Source organism: Bos indicus, chromosome 2 (assembly GCF_029378745.1).
Source record: "Bos indicus isolate NIAB-ARS_2022 breed Sahiwal x Tharparkar chromosome 2, NIAB-ARS_B.indTharparkar_mat_pri_1.0, whole genome shotgun sequence".
Lineage (NCBI taxonomy): Eukaryota > Metazoa > Chordata > Mammalia > Artiodactyla > Bovidae > Bos > Bos indicus.
Window position 1 is genome coordinate 117,422,113 of NC_091761.1, and position 22,190 is coordinate 117,444,302.

The following is a 22,190-nucleotide window of genomic DNA, read 5'->3' on the forward strand; positions in this document are numbered from 1 at the left end:
AGAGAACTAAAAGAACAGAAGTCAAATACAAGGAGGATATAAGAGATGACAGGGCCAGGTGACCAGAAACAGCATCAAAAGCATCCATGAATACAATAATCAGCACAGGAGACTTCCAGAAATTCAAGCGGTAAGGAAAAAAGATTAAAGAGCTACTAGACGTTGGAGACTCCAGAAGTGAGAAACACCCATCAAGAGAGACTACCTAAGCTCAAGGGTGACTCATCTGTCATATGGCTATGCCACTATGCCTGTACTTTCCATTTGAGTCATAGGAAGACCATTTTTTTTTTTTTTAATGAAGGAAGGAAATAGGGAATGAATGAGTTTTTATTACACTGCAGATTTTTGACTTTCTTTTGCACGCTTAAAAAAAAATTTGCATGCACACCACTGACATCAGTAAATGGATGCATCATGAATGTTGTAGCTTCTGTATCTCCTACTGGTGCTAGAAACCAAATGAGACAAAAACACTGGTTGTTAAAAGGCATCGTAAACAGTATCGCTCCACAATAGTGTTAGTTGTTGCTGTCATTAGCTCAAAGTTATAAGAAGGAACAACGGCTTCTCATCGTTAAATTAGTCCTGAGATCCCAGTATTTATAAACTGGAATACTACTGTTCTACGCTCACCCATTCAACTATGTTTTTTAGCTAGCAAAGTCTTTTAATTTTAAAAAATCTTTATCTACCACTGGTATATCCTGAACTCTGGGAGTTGGTGATGGACAGGGAGGCGGGCCTGCTGCGATTCATGGGGTCGCAAGGAGTCGGACACGACTGAGCGACTGAACTGAACTGAATATCTTTTGGAGTCCAGATTGGGTGTTCTGAACCCTGGCATGTTACTACACTGCCTCTCCTTCAGAAATACATAAATATTTGAAACCATTACTATAAAAAGAGGGCTTCCCTGGTGGCTCAGATGGTAAAGAATCTGCCTGCCAATGCAGGAGATGTGGGTTCAATCCCTGGGTCAGGAATATCCCCTGGAGAAAGGAATGGCAACCTATTCCAATATTCTTGCTGGAAAATTCCACGAAGAGAGGAGCCTGGTGGGCTACAGTCCACAGGGTTGAAGAGAGTCAGACATGACTGAGCAACTAACACTTTCACATTCACCACAGAAAGAATAAAGAGACAAAACAGTCCAAGACAGTAATTTAAAAAAATTCTTTGAGATTACTTGCACCTCTGTTCTGTTTTGAAGCAAACACAAATTTTGTGATTTTTTTTCTATTAGGAAATTTGATATTTTCAAACATATAAAAGCAGTGCAAGAGCAGTTTCTTTAATTAGGTGCACCGAGCAGATATCATGTCAAATGAACTCATAAGTCTCAGTCTCAGGTAACTCTCAGCATCAACCGTGAAGCTGCTGAATCTACAGTGAAACAAAGCAGAAGAGGCTCATCTTCCTGGGAGAGGCTCAGCTTCCTTGGAAGTCAAAGTTGTGTTTCTCTGTGTTGGTCATTCACTGGACCAAACATAGCTTTGTGGTGTTCTCTTAGAGCCTCATCTCATGAGTCTAGAAGCTTGTTCTTGCAGTGGCATCCCGCATAAAGTGAGTGCTCACGTTCACACATACTGGGTTGGCCAAAAAATTCATTCAATTTTTTTCTGTAAGATGTTAATTTACAAGGCACAGCTGGGTTGCTGCAAAGTCTAGCCTCTTGGTCAAGAACTTCATGTCAGGCAAATTTATGCTAAATCTAAGTTTCTATCACTTCTACCTCTTGTTGTTTAAACACTCAATATCTCAGTTTACTCATCCTCAAATTAAAAAATAGGAATACTGGACTTCCCTGGCAGTCCACTGTTAAGACTCCACACTTTCGCAGCAGGGGGCCTGTGTGCAATTGCTAGTCAGGGAACTAAGATCCCGCATGCCACCAAAAAAAAAAATGGAATACTATAATACTATAACCAGGAGTGAAATAAGAGAATATTTAAGTGCTCAGCTGAGTCTCAGTGCAGTAATTCTCAGAGATAGAAGCTCCTCTGGGCAAAGCCAGTATCAAGAAAACACATCATCTGGGTCAGCAGAGCTGAATCAATGTCCTGACAAACACCAACTTAATGTGCTCATTTGAGGTAACTATTAAGACAACTACCACTTAAAAATCTGGTTAAAGGTTTCATTTTCTCAACCAGTTATTTACCCCGAGTGAATCAGGATCACAGCTTGACCCCATTTCCTGTTTACTCTGAGATGATAGAGGCTGCTGGTGCCAATCTCAGTCTCATCCTTCATTAGGGCAGAGAAATGGCAACCACCTGGGGCCCACTTCATAAGGACTGTGGGGACTCAAGAAGCTACTAAGTTCAATAGCTTTGCCCAGCCCCCGGCACTTAAATCTTTATCAGTGCAGCCACCAAGAGCCGAAGCAGCAAGCAATCCCTTAATTCCACACAAAGCTGGAGCTAACCCATCATTCACAGATGCCTACCAAGGCCACAAAAATTGATTCCATCTCTGGTCTGACTCCTTGGAAGAAAAACTATGACAAACCTAGACAGCATATTAAAAAGCAGAGACATTACTTTGCAGACAAAGGTCCATTTAGTCAAAGCTATGGTTTTTACAGTAGTCATGTATGGATGGGAGAGCTGAACCACAAAGAAGGCTGAGCGCCGAAGAATGATGCTTTTGAACTGTGGTGTTGGAGAAGACTCTTGAGTCCCTTGGACTGCAAGGAGATCAAACCAGTCAATCCTAAAGGAAATCAACCCTGAATATTCATTGCAAGGACTGGTGTTGAAGCTGAAGCTCCAATCCTTTGGCCACTTGATACAAAGAGTCGACTCACTGGAAAAGACCCTGATGGCTGGGAAAGATTGAAGGCAGGAGAGGGGGGCAACAGAGTATTAGACGGTTGGATGACATCACTGACTCAATGGACATAAGTTTGAGCAAGTTCTGGGAAACAGTGAAAGACAGGGAAGCCTGGCGTGCTGCAGTCCATGGGGTCACAAAGAGTTGGACACAACTGAGTGACTGAACAACAACTAGTCTGATTCCAACCCTGAACCTCCTAGGAAAAGAAGCAGGGCACAGATTGAATACTGTCCTCAGCAGTCTTCCCCAGGACACAGAATATCCCACACTGGCACTACTTGTACCACTGCTCCATCATCTGCATTATCTCACTGGAGCTTCCTTCTGTTTAACCCCATTTCATTTTAAAGAAGAGACAAGGAAGGCAAACAGGCCAATGGTACAGCTGTTCAGTGATAAAGCTGGAACTGAAATTCTGTTCTACTCAGTTCTAAGCCCAGAGCCCTTTCCATCACACCTGGTAAGAGACGTGAGGCATGCCAAATGTCAATTCTAAATTCCAGATTCCCAGACATTCTCAGCAAGCCCACAAAACATTAGCAATAACAGATCATAACAACTTCCAATCGCAAAGCAAGAGTCAATGGCTCAGTTACAAAATAGCTTAAAATGAGTCCCCATCTGACCTCCATGGCCACAAACTTGAAGAGAATTTCCTGAAATTATATGTTGGCAGTTCTTCAAATAGAACAATTCTCGGAAAAGCACTGGTTCATGACGTAGCTGTTATCAGCTGCCATTTCTGACTTTCATTCCAGGTAAGAAGATGTAAAATGCTTTCTGCTGGCCTCGCAGTCTATGCTAACTCCTACCACCAGAAGGTAAATCCCACCCAATAGTTCAGTCAGGAATAAATTCTGAATGACCTGAACTTGAAGGGGAGTTGTGGGAGCAGAAATCCCTCCTAATTAAAGGCCAGTTCATTAGCACTTTCATACATATGGATTAGCCATTTAAAGTGAAGTTAAAGAGATTGGGGAAAGATTTTTAATGTCAAGAATCTCATCAAAATTCCTTACGCAGCACCAGCAAGTGCCCTTCATTCATTAACGCTGTCCTTCCTGCCCTCGTATTAATCCCTCAGGTCACTCATCCAAAGAAGGCAAATGTCACAAAGTCCCCCTGAACACGCCCCCAAATTAGAATCAAAACAAAATGGAGATGAAGAATGGCTGTGGTGGTAACTGTGAACACCATTAGGACAGCGCCTTCCTGACAGGGCCCGTCTGGCCATCCTGGCAAATCTAACCCAGCTCCTCGCCCCTGGGCAGTCTTCCCTCCGTCATCCTCCCCTCTCATGAACTTCCAGGGCTCTGCCCTCTCCAAAGGGCCCTGCCGCCCCACACCACCTCTTCAACCTCTTCTGCTGCTGCCTCTAGCTCTCACCTCAGTACAGAACCCCCTAATGCTCTCACCAGTGCTTCCCCTTTCCATTTTTACTCTCGCCCCATCAATCTTGAGAGTTCCCTTGACTTTCTCCAGAACCCACACACCAGGAACTCCATCCTCATCTCTCTGTTAGCAGCCTAAAGACCAGTCCCAGCCTCAAAGAACAACTCTTCACTGGCACATCTGCTTGGTTGGCCTGTCATTGCAAAAAGGCTTCTGCACATTCCCTGTTTCTTTGAGTTTCTCAAGTCACAGCCTCAGGGACACCTTTGACTCGACTCTCACCTCTGTTCCAAGCATTCAGCTGACACCCAAACTTGGATGACTCCACTCCTCAAACAGATTTCAGGTCCCCCTTCCATTTCCACCTCCATACGAGCAAGACCTCACTTCCACTCACCTGAGCTTTCTGACTGATCTCCTTGCCTCACCATCTTTTCTTTACTGTAATATCTAATTCCATCAGAATAATCTTTATGAAAGTCACACAGTCCTTCTAGTCATCCCCTAACTGTACCAAAGTCATCTTGGTAAAACAAAGATCAGTTCACATATGCAGCTAGTGCAAAATGCTTCCAAGTCTTCCTTTTCCAAATGCCTCAGCACCTAGATCTCCCCAATCTGGCCCAATCACTTCCAGGCTTACTTACTGTCCATCACTGCATCCAGAGGATCTTATCCCACAGCCAATTGGATCTCCTGTTCTCTGAACTTCTCCTGCTCCACCCCATCTTTTGTTCCATAGAGATGTTCCCCATCTTCCTCACCCAAACAATACTTCAATGTCCAACTCACTGGAAATTCTTGTTGAACTATCATTAATATGAAAATTCAATCCATTGGAACCCTCAGTATTTTGAGAAGCTTAATCAATTAAGTCCCACCAATGCTGTCACACCAAAGGCCACTGGGGACAAGACTGTAGTTGAGATAGTTGGGTTGCTTACTCCTCACAGCGAGGGAACACACACACAGTGGGAAATCTTGGGGTGTCTCAGTCAGAGGGTGCTGTGCTGTGTTGGTTGTTCAGTCGTGTCCAACTTTTGGGGACCCCATGGACTGTAGCTCACCAGGCTCCTCTGTCTGTGGGGATTCTCCAGGCAAGGATACTGAAGTGGGTTGCCATGCCTTCGTCCAGGGGATCTTCCCCACCCAGGGATCGAACCCAGGTCTCCCACATTACAGGTGGATTCTTTACCATCTGAACCACTAGGAAAAGCCCATTAATACTGGAGTGGGTAGCCTATTGCTTCTCCAGGAGATCTTCCTGATCCAGGAATCGAACCAGGGTCTCCTGCATTGCAGGTGGATTCTTTACCAGCTGAGCTACTAGAGGGTGTTAGATGGGGCTTCTTATAGGATTCACTCTACATGCTGTTGGAAAACAGGAGCAATTCTATGATTACATCAATAAATCTTGTCTATGGGTGGGAGCAGAGGCGAGCAAGGCTAAAGTCATAGCTCGTGAAAAAGCAGCTGGCCCTCATTTTATCTGCAGTAAAAAGAGGATGTTTCATATTTTGTGGGTTGTATGGTGACCTTGTTTTTCTCTGAACTTAGACAAAGTTATGAAATGGTCTTGTTTGTCTCATTTTAAGTCGGACGTGACTTGGCGACTACACAAGAACGAGTGATCACATCTAAGGGCTGTGTTCTGTGTATTTATGTCCTTATGTCCAACAGGAGACACCACGGCCCAGCTGTGAGCACCAGGCCGGCTCCTAACAACTCCAAGACCTGCTGCTTTGAAGTGTCCAACAAGCTTCCAGATGTCAGGCACTGCTCCTCTCTTTCTCAATTCTTAGTGTTATCATGACGTCAATGTAGAGCCTGAGACATTGTCTGAGGTAGAGGACAGATTAGGAAAACAAGACAAGCTGCAGCTAGGTAGACAAGATCCTACCTGGGAGCCCAGTGGTGAGAGCACTTATCATATTTCACAATATAACAGAAGAAGGGCCTGATAACAGGATTAAGAATTGGGGAAAAGGACAACATATTCTGTAAAAGCAACAGCTCTCAAGAATAATGCGGTATCCAAACCAGGCCCCTCCTACAGCATGTTAAACCCAAGAAATGTCTTCATCGTAGTCAGTCTGATCATGTTTTCTGGTTAATAAAGACGAAAGTTGTCCACTGTACATATCCAAGAATCTTAATGCAATTAGCCATTCATTATCAAGCTAAATGTGTTCATATTGTTATATGTGAACATTTTCCTTTATGGCTATTAAAGTCCTGATCATTAAGTCTTATCTTAGATTCTGTTTCCAGCAGACACTATTAGAGTGCTGATACTGCCAAATCTGAGTTTAATAGAACAAAGCGATGCCAATTGTGTCTTTCAGGCTCATCCAGACCAGAAATGCAGCTCACATGTTAGGTGTATGAGAAAAATAGAAAAAACAGTATCTGAAATTCTTATAACTTCCTTTAAAACGACTTCATTTGGGGGACTTCCCTGATTGTACAGTGGATGAGAATCAGCCTGCCAATGCAAGCGACATGGGTTCAATCCCTGGTCTGGGAAGATTTCACAGGCCACAGAGCAACTACACCTGCATACTGCAACTACCGAAGCTCATGTGCCTAGAGCCTGTGCTCGGCAACAGGAGAAGTCCATGCAGCACAGCAAAGAGTAGCACTCACTCACTGCGACTGGACAAAGCCCGTGCGTAACAACTGAGACCAGCGCAAACAAACAAAAATTCATCTGGAAAAAGTCTGCACATCCTTTCTTTTATGGTCTAGACAGTCTGCGTGGCCAACCCTATGACAGAAGAATCAGCAGATACATGAACAGCAACTCTTTCCAGATCTAGCCTGTGACAATTAATGAGCATCTGAGGTTATTCCTAAAAGACAATGCTGTTAAAGTGCTGCACTCAATATGCCAGCAAATTTGGAAAACTCAGCAGTGGCCACAGGACTGGAAAAGGTCAGTTTTCATTCCAATCCCAAAGAAAGGCAATGCCAAAGAATGCTCAAACTGCTGCACAATTGCACTCATCTCATACACCAGCAGAGTAATGCTCAAAATTCTCCGAGTGAGGCTTTAACAGTACATAAACCAAGAAATTCCAGATGCCCAAGCTGGATTTAGAAAAGGCAGAGGAACCAGAGATCAAATTGCCAACACCTGTTGGATCACAGAAAAAACAAGAGAGGTCCAGAAAAACATCTACATATGCTTTATTGACTACACCAAAGCCTTTGCCTGTGTAGATCACAACAAACTGTGGGAAATTCTTCAAGAAATGGGAATACCAGACAGCCTTACCTGGCTCCTGAGAAATCTGTATGCAAGTCAAGAAGCAGCAGTTAGAAACAGATATGGAACAACGGACTGGCTCCAAATTGGGAAAGGAGTACGTCAAGGCTGCATATTGTCACCCTGCTTATTTAACTTCTATGCAGAGCACATCATGCAAAATGCCAGACTGGGTGAAGCACAAGCTGGAATCAAGATTGCCAAGAGAAATATCAATAACCTCAGATATGCAGATAACACCACTCTTATGGCAGAAAGTGAAGAGGAACTGAAGAGCCTCTTGATGAAGGTGAAAGAGGAAGTGAAAAAGCTGGCTTAAAATTCAGCGTTCAAAAAACTAAGATCATGGGATCCGGTCCCATCACTTCATGGGAAATAGATGGGTAAACAACGGAAACAGTGACAGACTTTATTTTCTTGGGCTCCAAAATCATTGCAGATGGTGACTGCAGTCATGAAATTAAAAGACGCTTGCTCCTTGGAAAAAAAGCTGTGACCAACCTAGCCAGCATATTAAAAAGCAGATACATTACTCTGCAGGCAAAAAGTCCATCTAGTCAAAGCTATGGTTTTTCCAGTAGTCATGTATGGATGTGAGAGTTGGACCATAAAGAAAGCTGAGCACCGAAACACTGATGTTTTTGAACTGTGGTGTTGGAGAAGACTCTTGAGAGTTCCCTTGGACTGCAAGGAGATCCAACCAATCCATCCTAAAGGAAATCAGTCCTGAATATTCATTGGAAGGACTGATGCTGAAGCTGAAGCTCCAATAATTTGGCCACCTGATGTGAAGAACTGACTCACTGGAAAAGACCCTGATGTTGGAAAGATTGAAGGTAGGAGGAGAAGGGGCTGACAGAGGATGAGATAGTTTGATAGCATCACTAACTCGATGGATATGAATTTGAGTGAGCTCCGGGAGTTGGTGATGGACAGGGAAGCCTGGTGTTGCTGCAGTCCATGGGGGTCACAAAGAGTCGAACAAGACTGAACAACTGAACTGAATTAAGGTTATTCATGGGAAAGAAAAAAACCTGTTATTTTTATTTCCATGTAGAAATCCTCAGGCTTTCCAGGTGGGACTACTGGTAAAGAACCTGCCTGCCAATGAGGGAGATGTAAGAGAAGCAGATCTGATCTCCAGGTCAGGAAGATTCCCTGGAGGATAGCATGGCAACCCACTCCAGCATTCTTGCCTGGAGAATCCCATGGACAGAGGAGCCTGGCGGGATACAGTCCATAGGATAGCACAGAGTCAGACACAACTGAAGTGATTTAGCATACATGCAGCACACATGTTGACACATTTACACTACTATATGTAAAACAGATAGCTAGTGGGAAGCTGCTGTAGAACACAGGGAGCTCAGCTTGGTGATGGCCTAGATGGATAGGATGGGAGCGGAAGGCAGGAGGTTCCAGAAGGAGGGGATATATGTATACATATATCTGATTCACTTCAATGTAAAGCAGACACTAACACAACATTATAAAGCAATTATACTCCAATTTAAAAAAACAAAACAAAACAAGACTGGAGTAATAACTCAAGTGTATCAGGCAGGGGCCAAGATCAGTGAACTCAGGCAAACCACGTTCCCTCTTAGCAAGGATTCCTTCTCGCACTGGTCACCATCCAAAAGGCATTTCCAGACCCCACTACTGCTTAGAGATCACACTAGATATCACCTGCCACCTGTAAGGGTCATGGCAGGTCCTTGGCAACTCCATGCATGGTGGCCCTGCTCCCCACGATGTCCATTATACTCCATGCTCTCACTTTCTCCATCCTTGGGAAATTTCAATTTGTGATTTTCTTAGAGAACACGTGGCCTATCACTTAACACTGTCCCTGAAAGATAACTTTTCCATGATTGCTCACTGCTGACATTTTATTATTTAATACTAAAATCCCATCAGAGCTCCCTAGCCTGATAAGCTAAAAATGAAGTCTGAAAATAAAGCACCTGGCAAATCTGATTTGCAGTCATATCCAAATGGCATTTTGTCAGATGGGAGCTAATTATCAACCTGACATGATTTCAATCTGCTTCCATTTTATGAAACGGGGTCTGCGTGCTCTCTACAAAGAGGATCAGCCTTGCCTCTCTTCAGCTTGACACCCAATTTCACCTAGTCTCATGAGATTCTTCTATTATGCAAACTATTGGTAAAGCAATTACATGCTCCGAAAGATTAAGACTAGAAATTTAGCATTCAGAGAATTGTCATTTTCACCTCTTAAAATGTAAATTCTTGCCAGATGTTAAGATGCCTTTTTTACTTTACACAATGTCACCTAATGATCTGAGGAAGCCACACCTCCAAAAGCGATTTCATCTCCCCAGTTTGACGAGAGCATTGACTGAACTCCAAGGCTCTATCCTGGAGGACTGCCTAATGAGTGCAGGCATCCAGAAACAGGACACTTGTTTCTTCAGGCTTTTCAAGGCTCCTTAGAGGCCAGGCATTGGCCTTATCAAGCGAAAGGCTACAAATGGACACAAATGAAGGCTGGGCAGAGAATAGCAGGTGGGAAAAGAGGAACTTCACAGGAGACACTTCACCCTTTTGACTTGAGGAAAAGTGCTGGAATCTCCATGGATGGAAAGCAACTGCATAGCCCTTACTGCTCTTGCCAGGAAGCATGCTCTGTGTCTCTCATCTAACACCCTTACACACAACAGAAGATCATGGTCAACAGAAGGACATGGAATGAAGTTCCTTCTGTCTAAGTACAGGAACATCCCTGGTGGTCCAGTGGCTAAGACTCTGCTCCAAGTGCAGGTGAAACAGAGCAGGTCCTTGGCCTACCCACCCACCTCAGTGTTCTCTGCCTGTGGAAAATTTTAGTCAAAGAAAAAATTTAATCAGAGAAGTGAGAAATGGGGAAACGAAGGGAAACAGTCACAGGAGACTAAATAATACTAACGGAGTCATTAAGCATAGTCAAGGATCTTTAGTTCTTTCTCAAGGGATGTAGATAATATTCTGAGCCATATCCTGTGAGCTGTCTTAAAGATACTGAAATACTAGGTGGAGAATTTAACTACATGATGACCAGACTGTACCCAGAACATGAGCTGCCACAATTCAGAGAATTAGCTTCAAAGAAATGATAACAAACGGACTCTGGAACTGAAGATTAACTGTACCTAAAACAACCAAGATGACGCTGGTCAGAGCACCGATGACTGTCAGCTGGTCAGAGCACCGATGACAAGTCTGAAGATGACTGTCAGGGCTGGCTGTTGTTTCTACATGTAGTATTCCCCCACTCTGTCTATAAAAGATCTTATCCCACTGGCTGCCAGTGGTGGGGGGTCGACCTTTGGACAGACGTCTGCCACCCACTCCCCCACCAATTGCTGACATTTGAAATAAAGCCAAATTTCTTTCCCACCAACCTGGCCTGTTTATTGGCTTTTGAGCAGCAAGCAGCCAGACCCCTCACTCTTTCGATAACACAGGAGGCGCAGGCTCAATCCCTGGGAACTAGATCCCACATACTGTAACTAGGAGTTCGCATGCTGCAACTAAAGATCCTGCATGCAGCACTGAAGACCAAAGATCCTGCAACCAAGACTTGAAGCAGCCAAATAAATAAGTAAATGACAACAACCAAAAAAAAAAAAAAAAGAATAAAAGCTAGAAGGGTGAGATCAGTAAATTGTCCCAGGTCCAGTCTGTGGATCTGCAGCTGCAACTGCAGCTGAACTGATGAGCATCTAAGACGTTATGTGTGAAAAGGGAAACCAAGGCCCCGAAATGGCCTGTAAAGTCCTACAGGGATAGTCAACAAGTGGAGGGTCTCATGAGTCCTTTCTCCCACTCCTCCTTGTGTGAACAGAGAGATACCAGGAAGCATATTTTCTATTTAGGATCATGTAAGCCTCCCACCAGGGGTTTCCCTGGTGGCTCAGACGGTAAAGCGTCTGCCTGCAACACGGGAGACCCGGGTTCGGTCCCTGGGTTGGGAAAGATCCCCTGGAGTAGGAAATGGCAACGCACTCCAGTATTCTTGCCTAGGAAATCCCATGGGAAGAGGAGCCTGGTAGGCTATAGTTCATGGGGTCGCAGAGTCAGACAGGACTTAGCGACTAAACAACAAACAAGCCTCCCACCAGGGGCTTCCCTGGTGGCTCAGACGGTAAAGCATCTGCCTGCAACACGGGAGACCAGGGTTTGATCCCTGGGTTGGGAAAGATCCCCTGGAGTAGGAAATGGCAACCCACTCCAGTATTCTTGCCTGAGAAATCCCATGGGCAGAGGAGCCTGGCAGACTACAGTCCATGGGGTCACAAAGAGTTGGACACGACAGCACACAAGCCTTAACACACACGTTGACAGATATTACTAAAAAGCAGCAGGTACTTCTACATAACTACATCCTCACTTCAAGTTGTCAAAATACACCAACTAAATATGAGGGTAAGGTGAGTATGTTTGAGAACAGAAGTCAGAGGAGAACGGGAGGAGAAACAAAACCGCCTTCTGGTCCTGTGACGTGTGATTTTCTCCGTGGAGCTCACAGAAGAAACGGGGACTCTTGGGAGACTTGTGTGGAGGATGCTCTGAGGTTCTTCTCTGGATCCTGGCCCGGGGAATTATCACTACCCCCTGTGTTGGGAGCAGTGGGCTCCTGAGTCGTGACATGAGAAGGATAGATGAAGCTTTCTTCATCTGCAAACACCAACGCTCCCGGGGCCCCATGTTCCAAACAGGTAAGGGCACTGCGCTGCACACCTCCTCCTTCACCTTGAAGGTACCATGGCATGTGCCTGCCAGGGGAAGAACACTGGCCCCCAAGAGGAAGCGGCTCCCACCTCCACACGGCTCTGACAGGGGAGGACGAGTATACTCACAGAAAAGTGTCCCCGTCATATGTAGACTACAGAAACGCCTTTACCACGAGGCTCACATTGTTTTGCTGTTTAGTCACCAAGTGGTGTCTGACTCTTTGCAACCCCATGGACTGTAGCCTGCTGGGTGCCTCTGTCCATGGGATTTCTGAGGCAAGAATACTGGAGTGGGTTGCCACTTCTCAAGGATCAAATCTGGATCTCCTGCACTGTAGGTGGATGCCTTACCACTGCAGCACCAGGGAAGCCCACGAGGTTTATGAAAAACCCCAAAAATGTTACTGGGATAGTTCACTTCACATGTCAGCTCAGCTAAGCCACAGGACCCAAATGTCTGGTCAGACATTAGGCTAGATGTTCTTGTGAAGGTATTCTTTAGATAAAATGAGTATTTACAACAGTAGGCTTTGAGTAAATCATTACCCTCCCAGAAAGTGGGTGGACTTCATCCAATCAGTTGAAAGTCTTAGGAGCAAAGACTGAGGTTTGCTGAGGCAGGAGGAATTTGAGCTCAAAAGTGTAACATAGAAATCCTGCCTAAGTTGACAACCTGCCAGCTTGTACCACATTTTGAACTTGCCAGTCCTCACAACTGCATGAGTCAGCTCCTTAAAATTGAGCAATGGTTTCTTTTTCTGTCTCTCCCTCTCTCTCTTCTGTTTGTCTGGAAAATCCTACTCACGCAGTTACCAGGCAGACTAACCAGGTCCATTCCCTCTACATTTTAGAGGATTGGGGCCCTTGGCAAAACATCAATCCCATGACTGTTTAGAAAACCAGAGAAGTAGAAGTCTACATGAAAGAGGCTTTTCAATACCCTTCAAAGGCTCAATTGTATTTCCTACTCGCTCCTTAGGTGATGAATGAGTAGGAGCTGTGCCCCTGGAAAGTTCCAGACCAGGCATAGCACAGGGGAACCGGGGCACCTGGGCTGGAACCGGGACTCAGCCTCTGGGGGGGTGAATGGCCACCGACACGTGACTAAATCAGGAATAAGGCATTTCATACCTTGGTGGAAGCACACTTCCACCACATCCATCCGGCAGGGAGGGAACATAAAAGGACCAGAGACGTAAAGCACCCAGCTCAGGACCGAGCAAGACTAAGCTCACTAAATCGTACCTTGTTGTTAGACAAAAGATACTAAAAAACACACTTCATTCTACTCCCATCCCTAAGAGAGGAGAGAAACACATCCAAGGATAATTTTTGTTTGTTTTGGTTTGGTTTTTGCCTTTTTTGTTGGCGTATAATTGCTTTACAATGTTGTTAGTTTCTGCTGTACAGTGAAGAGAAGCAGCTACCAGTAGACACGTATCTCCTCCCTCTTGGACCTCCCTTCCCCTATCGCACTCCTCTAGGTCATCACAGAGCACCAAACTGAGCCGTCTGTGCTGCACAGCAGGTTCCCACCAGCTATCTATTTTACACATAGTAGTGTGTATACGGGACTTCCATGGTGGATCAGTGGTAAAGAACCAGTCTGCCAATGGAAGAGACACAGACGGGTTCGATCCCGGGGTCAAGAAGATCCCCGGAGAAGGAAACAGCAACCCACCCCAGTATTCTTGCCTAGGAAATCCCATGGACACAGAAGCCTGGTGGGCTACATTATATGGGGTCACAAAGAGTCGGACTCAACTTAACAACTAAACACGTGTATATATGTCAATCCTAAGCTCTCAGCTCTTACCACTCTTCTGTCCCTTGCTGTGTCTACATGTCCATCCTCTACATCCAAGTCTCTATTCCTGCCCTGGAAATAGGTTCATCTCTACCATTTTTCTAGATTCTACATATGCCTGCCTGTCTACTTAGTTGCTCAGTTGTGTCTGACTCTTTAGCAACCCCATGGACTGTAGCTCACCAGGCTTCTCAGTCCATGGAATTTTCCAGGCAAGAATACTGGAGAGCGTTGTTATTTCCTAACTCCAGGGGATCTTCCTGAACCAGGTATCAAACCCATGTATCCTGTGTCTCCTACATTGCAAGCAGATTCTTTACCCATCAGGGAAGCACTCTATAGAGTCCACATATATATGTTAATAAAAACATACAAGGATACTTAATATAGAGCTTCAAATACCAAGAAAGGAATACTGTGGGTGACTGTGGGAACTTGAAGGAAAGCTGATTCAACCTCAGAAGGGGAAGTTTGCAGGCGAGATGTGGTGACACGGGAGCAGGCACTCCAGGCAGAGGGCACTGCATAGCAGAACCAGGAGTGGAGCCAACCAGGGGACTTGTCGGCCATGTACATGGGCCAGAGAAGTGGGACAGGGATCACTGGGCTGGGAAGCATTCTAAAGAGCCAGCTCGTGCAAGGATGCAGACGTGGGGAGAATATAAATCAGAGGAAAGACAGAGCTGCCGGTGTGCGTTCTTTTCAGAGCCGTGCGGACACAAACTTTCACTAGTAACTACTCCGACTTCTCAGTCTCAAAACTTTCACAGTTGACAATCAGCAATACAAATGCAGAAGACATCCGGAAAATAAATGATGGAACTTGTGAACGTTTACACAGGAAGCCAAAAAAGTCCTCTAACATGAACTGTGCCCCAAGTAAGAATTTTAAATGATGATAAAATGCTGAATGGACTGCATTCTGCTTTGTGTGCATGTGAAAATGAAAAACATTCCATTAACCTCAGAACCCAGTAATAAAAGATATATAATGCAGGAAAGGCTCTGAAGTGACCTATAGTCAATTGTCCAAAATAATTAAGCTATTATCAGTCCACAGGGTCTCAAAAAGAGTCGGACATGACTTAGGGGCTAAACAACAACAAAAAGATTAAGCCTGGTTTTCATTTTCTTCATTTTGCTGACTTATATTTCTTCTTTTCTATAATGACTGTGGAATGCTCATGAAAAGAGGAAAGGGTATTTTTCAAAGCCTGCCTAAAGGGAGTTTAAAAAGAAAGGGTGTTATAGTTCTCAGGCAGCATTAGTGGTAAAGAATCTGCCTGCCAGTGCAGGGGACTTAAAAGATGAGGGCTGGATTCCTGGGTTGGGAAGATCCCCTGGAAGAGGGCAGGGCGGCCCACTCCAGTATTCTTGCCTGGAGAATCCCATGGACAGAGGAGCCTGGTGGGCTACAGCCCACATGGCTGCAAAGAGTCAGACACAACTGAAGCGACTGAAGACACACACACACACACACACATATACACACACACACACACACACTCACACAAGTGGGGTCCACTTGGATGGACAAGCAAACCCCTGCAGCGGGCCAACCTGTGCTCAGATGCAAAAGAAAAGTTAAAGATTGGGGAAGGAAGGAGAGGACTTCCCAGCCCGGCCATGGTACCCACCTGGGTCACAGAGGCACTTGTAGCTGGTGCCCACACTGCGGCACGTGCCGTGGGCGCAGGGGCTGAGCGCACAGAAGTCCACGAGCTGCGCACACGCTGGGCCCGTGAAACCCGCACTGCAGCTGCAGCCGAAGTGCAGCCCATCAGCATAGCAGGTCCCGTTGTTCTGGCAGGGCGCCGAGGCGCACGGGTCCACCTTCTCCTCGCAGGTGGAGCCCAGGTAGCCTGCGGAAAGATGCAGAAGGGCGGAGGGGTAAAAAGAAACATCACATTCCACTTAATCACCGAGAAACTCGGGCTGCTGTTCAGAACTCTGCTTCATCGTCAACTGATGAATACCGCACCACCCAACCAGGCGGGTTTTCTTTGCTTTGGTAACCAAGGTATTTCCATTTTGGTGGAAATATAAAATGTATGATTGCTTAGGTGTAGCAATGGCAACCCACTCCAGTACTCTTGCCTGGAAAATCCCATGGACGGAGGAGCCTGGAAGGCTGCAGTCCATGGGGTCTCGAAGAGTCGGATATGACTGAGCGACTTCATTTTCACTTTTCACTTTCATGCATTGGAGAAGGCAATGGCAGCCCACTCCAGTGTTCTTGCCTGGAGAATCCCAGGGACGGAGAAGCCTGGTGGGAGGCTGTCTATGGGGTCGCACAGAGTCGAACACGGCTGACGCGACTTAGCAGCAGCAGCAGCAGTGAGATACAGGGAGATAGATACACTGGGTTGGCTGAAAAGTTCATTTGATGGGTAACACCCTCTGGAAAACCCGAACAAACTTTTCTGGCCAACATGATATGTATATCTATGTATGTACAAAGTAGAAAGATGGCAAAAATAAATTAATGGTGATTGATTTTAGGAAGCTGGGACTGGGATCAGTGGAGAGATTTCATCTCTTATTTAATACACATTGCTGGAGGAAGATGTTCCTTACTTTGTTTTAATAGATGAAGAATAATCCTGAATTTAAAACCTTAAATCCATATAAAACAGGAAATGTGAAAAATATCATTTCCCACCTTTATTCCTTTGTTCCTCACTCCTTTCTCTAGAATAACCCACTGTTAGCAGTTTCTTGAATATATAATTTTTAACAATTTGGTCATTGCAATGGAAAAACAAACTGGGTGTATGCATACAATGGAACACTATTATGCAACAAAGAGGAAATAAATGTTCTGCCGCGTGTGCCAACATCATTGTTGGTTAGTCGCTAAGTCCTGTCTGACTCTGCGACCCCATGGACTGTAGCCCACCAGGCTACTCTGCCCATGGGATTTCCTAGGCAAGAATCCTGTGGGTTGCCATTTCCTTCTCCAGGGGATCTTCCAGGGATCGAACCTGTGTCTCCTGCATTGGCAGGCAGGTTCTTTATCACTGAGCCACCTGGGAAGCCCTGTGCCAATGTGGATGAACCTAAAGGACATACGTTAAGTGAAAGAAGCTAGATACAAAACACCACCTGTTGTATAATCTCATTTATAAGGAATGTCCAGACAAAATAAATCTACAGGTAAAATAAATCTCTATATAAAGTAGATGAGTGGTTGCCTCGGGCTGGGGTGGGAAGAGGGGCTGACAGCAGATGGCATGAGGAGGCTATTGAGGTTGATGTAAATGCTCTAATGGATTGCAGATTGTGGTGATAGCTGCACAACTCTGTATATTTACTAAAAAGCACTGAATTGTACTTTAAAAATGAATGAAATTTATGACACGTAAATTGTACTTCAATTAACCTTTAACTTTTTTTCATTTTAAATGTATTTCTTGGGCATATGATTTTTATGTTGTGTGTTTCAGTATTTCTCAATTAAAAAAAATTACATATCCTTTTACTATATAGCACAGGGAACATATTAAATATCTTGTAGTGAACTAAAATGGAATCCGAAAATATACAACTAAATCACTTTTCTGTACACCAGAAAATAACATGACATTGTAAATCAACTCTACTTCAATTAAAAACCTTTTTTTAATTATGTTTATGTGAATCTGTAGGTCTGTGTGTCCAAGTAGGTCTTTAATAATACTTGAGTAAAACCTATTCTTCTAATATTTTAAGAGCAGTTTGGAAATAAAGTGAAGACTATTCAGTTTTAGAAACAAATTTAAATAACTTTACTCATATACAGTTTTTATTTCAATATTCTATTTCACTTTTCTTATCTAGATTTAAATTTATATTAACCATCTTCACACAGAACACTCAGCAATATTGGCAACCTTTGTTGTTAAGGACACAGTGAATATATAAACCAAACAAAATTAGTTTCCACACTTTAAACCATCACTCATAAATTGGCAGTATCAACTTGAAATTTTTCTCTACAAAAATAGAAAATTCAAAAAACTTCCATTGCTATTCAACATTTTATAAACTTCCCTATAGCTTTTAAATTTTAAATATCATACTAAAAGTGTACCACATGATCGGTATTGATAACACTTGAATTCTCCAAAGAGCCCCTCTGCAGCCAAAAGTGGAATGTAACTCCATTCTTCGTGAGATACATTCCATTTTATTCTGAACGAAAAGAATATACTTAAATATGCATCATATGGAAAATTCAACAACGAAGGTAGTCCTGACCTCTCTCATTTTCTACCCCAAGAACAAGGCTGAAATTATTTTCTTCATCAAGTTGTTGTGGGTTCTAAAATGATAATAGCAAAATTTCTAGAACAGTTTCCATTCCAGTGCTGAATGAATGAAAAATGGTAAAAATAACAGTCACAACTGACATCCACTCATGGCTGAGACATACCAGACACTTCTAAGCCTTCACATGCAGTAGTTCACTTAACCCTGGAGTAACTGCATGATGCAAGAACTATTAATAGCCTTATTTTTAAAAAGAGAAAATGGTGACCCAGAAATGTGAAGCATCCTGTTCAAGTCTACCAAGCTAGTGAGACAGACTAGACAAAGATTTTACAATAACATAACACTGTCAAGCCAGAGACCAATTGATGGTGGAAGAACTGAAGGGTGGGCAGGGCCTAAGGACACAATGCAACAATAGTCAAAAATTCAAATGCCAGCAGGAGTCCGGCAGACTGTGTTGATGAAGGAAGTGGGCCAGTTATAAAGCAGTGGGGAATGGCAGGGACAGTGGCTAACTACAGAAGGCATGGCCTTCCAAACAGGGTGGCCACGATCCCCCTGAAGCCAACAGCTGCCATTGGAATGTTAGACCATTTACCATACCTTCTGAATTTTCAAGGAGTATTTGAAATCCAGATTCTTGTGTGAACCCTTACAATTTTACAATGTTGATAAGTCATTTCTCTGGGTCCTGTATATGGGTTTCTCAGTCTGACAAAATGTTAAGCACAGGCTTTGGAGTCAAAAGAAATTGGATTCAAAAACCATCTCTGCCCACTAAACTGGGACTGTGAGCAAGGACTTAATCACCCTCATCTGTTTCATGGAATGGAGACAGCAATGCCTATAGCATATGGTTTTTATGAAGCTTAAATGCAAAAACCTACACAAACATTTGGTATGATGACTGATAAGTAGTGTTCAATAAGAAGCAGCTAAAATTATAATCCCCTTCATGGATCATAACCTTGTCATGCCAAAGGGGCTTGCATAATGCAATGAAGCTATGAGTCGTGCCATGCAGGGCCACCCAAGATGCACAGGTTATAGTGAAGAATTCTGACAAAACGTGGTCCACTGGAGGAAGCAGTGACAAACCTCTCCAGTATTCTTGTCACGAGAACCCCATGAACAGGCAACAAGAAACGACACCAGAAGATGAGCCCCCCTCCCCCCCAGGTCAGAAGTGTCCAATATGCTCAGCTCCAGAAAGAATGAAGCGGCTGGGCGAGAGTGGAAATGATGCTCAACTGTGGATGTGTCACATAATCACAAAATTATGTGATTCCCAGGTTTTCCAGATGAGAACAATGTGGATTATTACCAACTGCAATGGAAAATACAGGAAGAGATTCCCAGGGGAAGCTTATGATTCCCAGGGGAAGAAAAGACAAGCAGAGGGACAGATGGATGGATAGACAAACGGATGGATAAATTTTAAGAAAAGAAAGTGAAAGTGAAAGTCACTCAGTCGTGTCCGACTCTTTGCGACTTCATGGACTATACGGTCCATGGAATTCTCCAGGCCAGAATACTGGAGTGGGTAGCCCTTCCATACTCCAGGGATCTTCCGAACCCAGGGATCGAACCCAGATCGAATCCCGTACTGCAGGTGGATTCTTTACCAGTTGAGCCACAAGAAATGCCCAAGAATACTGGAGTGGGTAGCCTATCTCTTCTCCAGGGGATCTTCCTGACCCAGGAATCGAACTGGGGTCTCCTGCATTGCAAGTGGATACTTTACCAACTGAGCTATGAGAAAAGATCAGAAAAGTGAACATCGAAAGGAGAGCTGCCTGAAATGTCACTGAACCCTGTCTAAAAGCCAGGTGGGCTGGCCCAGACCACCCCACTAGAGGACAGGAGACCCCATGGAGCAAAGCATCCAGCCCAGTGAAGCCACCCCAGACCAGTTAGCCAGCCTGTGGCCCTCTGAAATCCAGCCCAAACTGCCAACCCCACAATCATCATGAGCTAAATAAATAATTGTTGTCTTAACCACTAAGTTTTGAGGTGGTTTGTTATGCCGCAAAAGCTGATTGACACAGGAACAGGAGACACAGCACTGTATCTAAACAGGATCTAAATAGGAATGGAAGCCAGAGGGAGGCCTTTGTTTTGTTTGCTTTATGTAAAAAGACTTAAAAGACAATTGAGGGACTTCCCTGGTGGTCCAGTGGTTGAGACTTTGCCTTCCAATACAGAGGGTGCCAGTTCGATCCCTGGTCAGGGAGATATAATCCCATGTGCCTCTTGGTCAGAAAACCAAAACATAAAACAGAAGCAATATTGTAAAAAATTCAGTAAAGACTTTAAAATGGTCCACATTGAAAAAAATATTTTTCAAAAAAGGAGGAATTGATTATGTACTAGAAGAAAATTTAACTAAAAAAAGGATCAATAAATGTTCGTTGAATATCTAAAAGATTCACTGCTATTGAATCAGGAATCCTTCATTTTATTATTATAAATAAATAATAATTTCTTTTCCTTTTTCTTACCAGTTCAAGAAAATATAAAAACAAGATGAGAATGCATAATGTTTTATACTTTCAGAGGATCTTAATATACCTCAGGAAATATTGAAGACAGAAGATCCTTTTAACATATTATCCTAGTCTGAAAGAAAGATAATGTAATCTAAAATGTCATTCTGTTATAAAGGATGATGACAAAGCAAAAATGAATTCAAGCTGTATCTCAATACACTTGATGGAAATGTATGTGATTTAGGGCAATTATGGAATAATTTCCCTGGCTTACAAGATCATTAATGAACACTACATGCTAAGTTGCTTCAGTCATGTATGACTCTTTGCGACCTCATGGACTGTGGCCCACCAGGCTCCCCTTACCATGGGATTGTCCAGGCAAGAATACTGGAGAGGGTTGCCATTTCCTCCTCCAGGGGATCTTCCCAACCCAGGATCCTCTCTTATGTCCCCTATATTGGCAGGTGAGTTCTTTACCATTAGTGCCACCTGGGAAATCCAATGAACATTAGAAAAGGAACTGATTCACAGATTCAGTGCTGAGCCAATTTTCAAAATGCCATTTGTTATAGGCCAAATGTTTAGGTCCCCTCAAAATTAATATACTGAAGCCTTATCCCCACAATGTGATGACATGAGGAGGTGGGGCCTTGGAAAATCATTAGGATTAGATAAGGGTGGAGCCCCCATGATGGGATTAGGGGCCCTGTAACAAGAAGAAGGTGTAATCACCCTTATGGCAGAAGGCAGAGAAGAACTAAAGAGCCTCTTGATGAAAGTGAAAGAGGAAAGTGAAAAAGTTGGTTCAAAACTCAACATTCACAAAACTAAGATCATGGGATCCAGTCCCATCACTTCACAGCAAATAGATGGGGAAACAATGGAAACAGTGAGAGACTTTATTTTCTTGGGCTCCAAAATCACTGTAGATGGTGACTGCAGCCATGAAATTAAAAGACACTTGCTCCTTGGAAGAAAAGCTATGACCAACCTAGACAGCATATTAAAAGGCAGAGACATTACTTTGTCAACAAACATCCATCTAGTCAAAGCTATGGTTTTTCCAGCAGCGTATGGATGTGAGAGTTGGACTATAAAGAAAGCTGAGGGCTGAAGAACTGATGCTTTTGAACAGTGGTGTTGGAGAAGACTCTTGAGAGTCCCTTGTACTGCAAGAAGAGCCAACCAGTCAATCCTAAAGGAAATCAGTCCAGAATATTCATTGGAAGGATGGATGCTAAAGCTGAAACTCCCATACTTTGGCCACCTAATGCGAAGAACTGACTTACTGGAAAAGACCCTGATGCTGGGTAAGATTGAAGGTGGGAGGAGAAGGGGATGACAGAGGATGAGATGGTTGGATGGCATCACCAACTCAATGGACATGAGTCTGAGCA

General features: G+C 43.9%; 1 protein-coding gene across 1 annotated transcript in view; it reads right to left on the reverse strand.

Annotated features, from left to right (window-relative positions):
• The window catches only part of DNER (delta/notch like EGF repeat containing), a 393,179-nt gene that overhangs the window by 81,103 nt on the left and 289,886 nt on the right, over positions 1-22,190 (reverse strand). Inside the window, exon 8 of the mRNA XM_070773355.1 lies at positions 15,685-15,909. Coding sequence (XP_070629456.1) covers positions 15,685-15,909 — 225 coding nt within the window. The remainder of the gene's footprint in view (positions 1-15,684; positions 15,910-22,190) is intronic.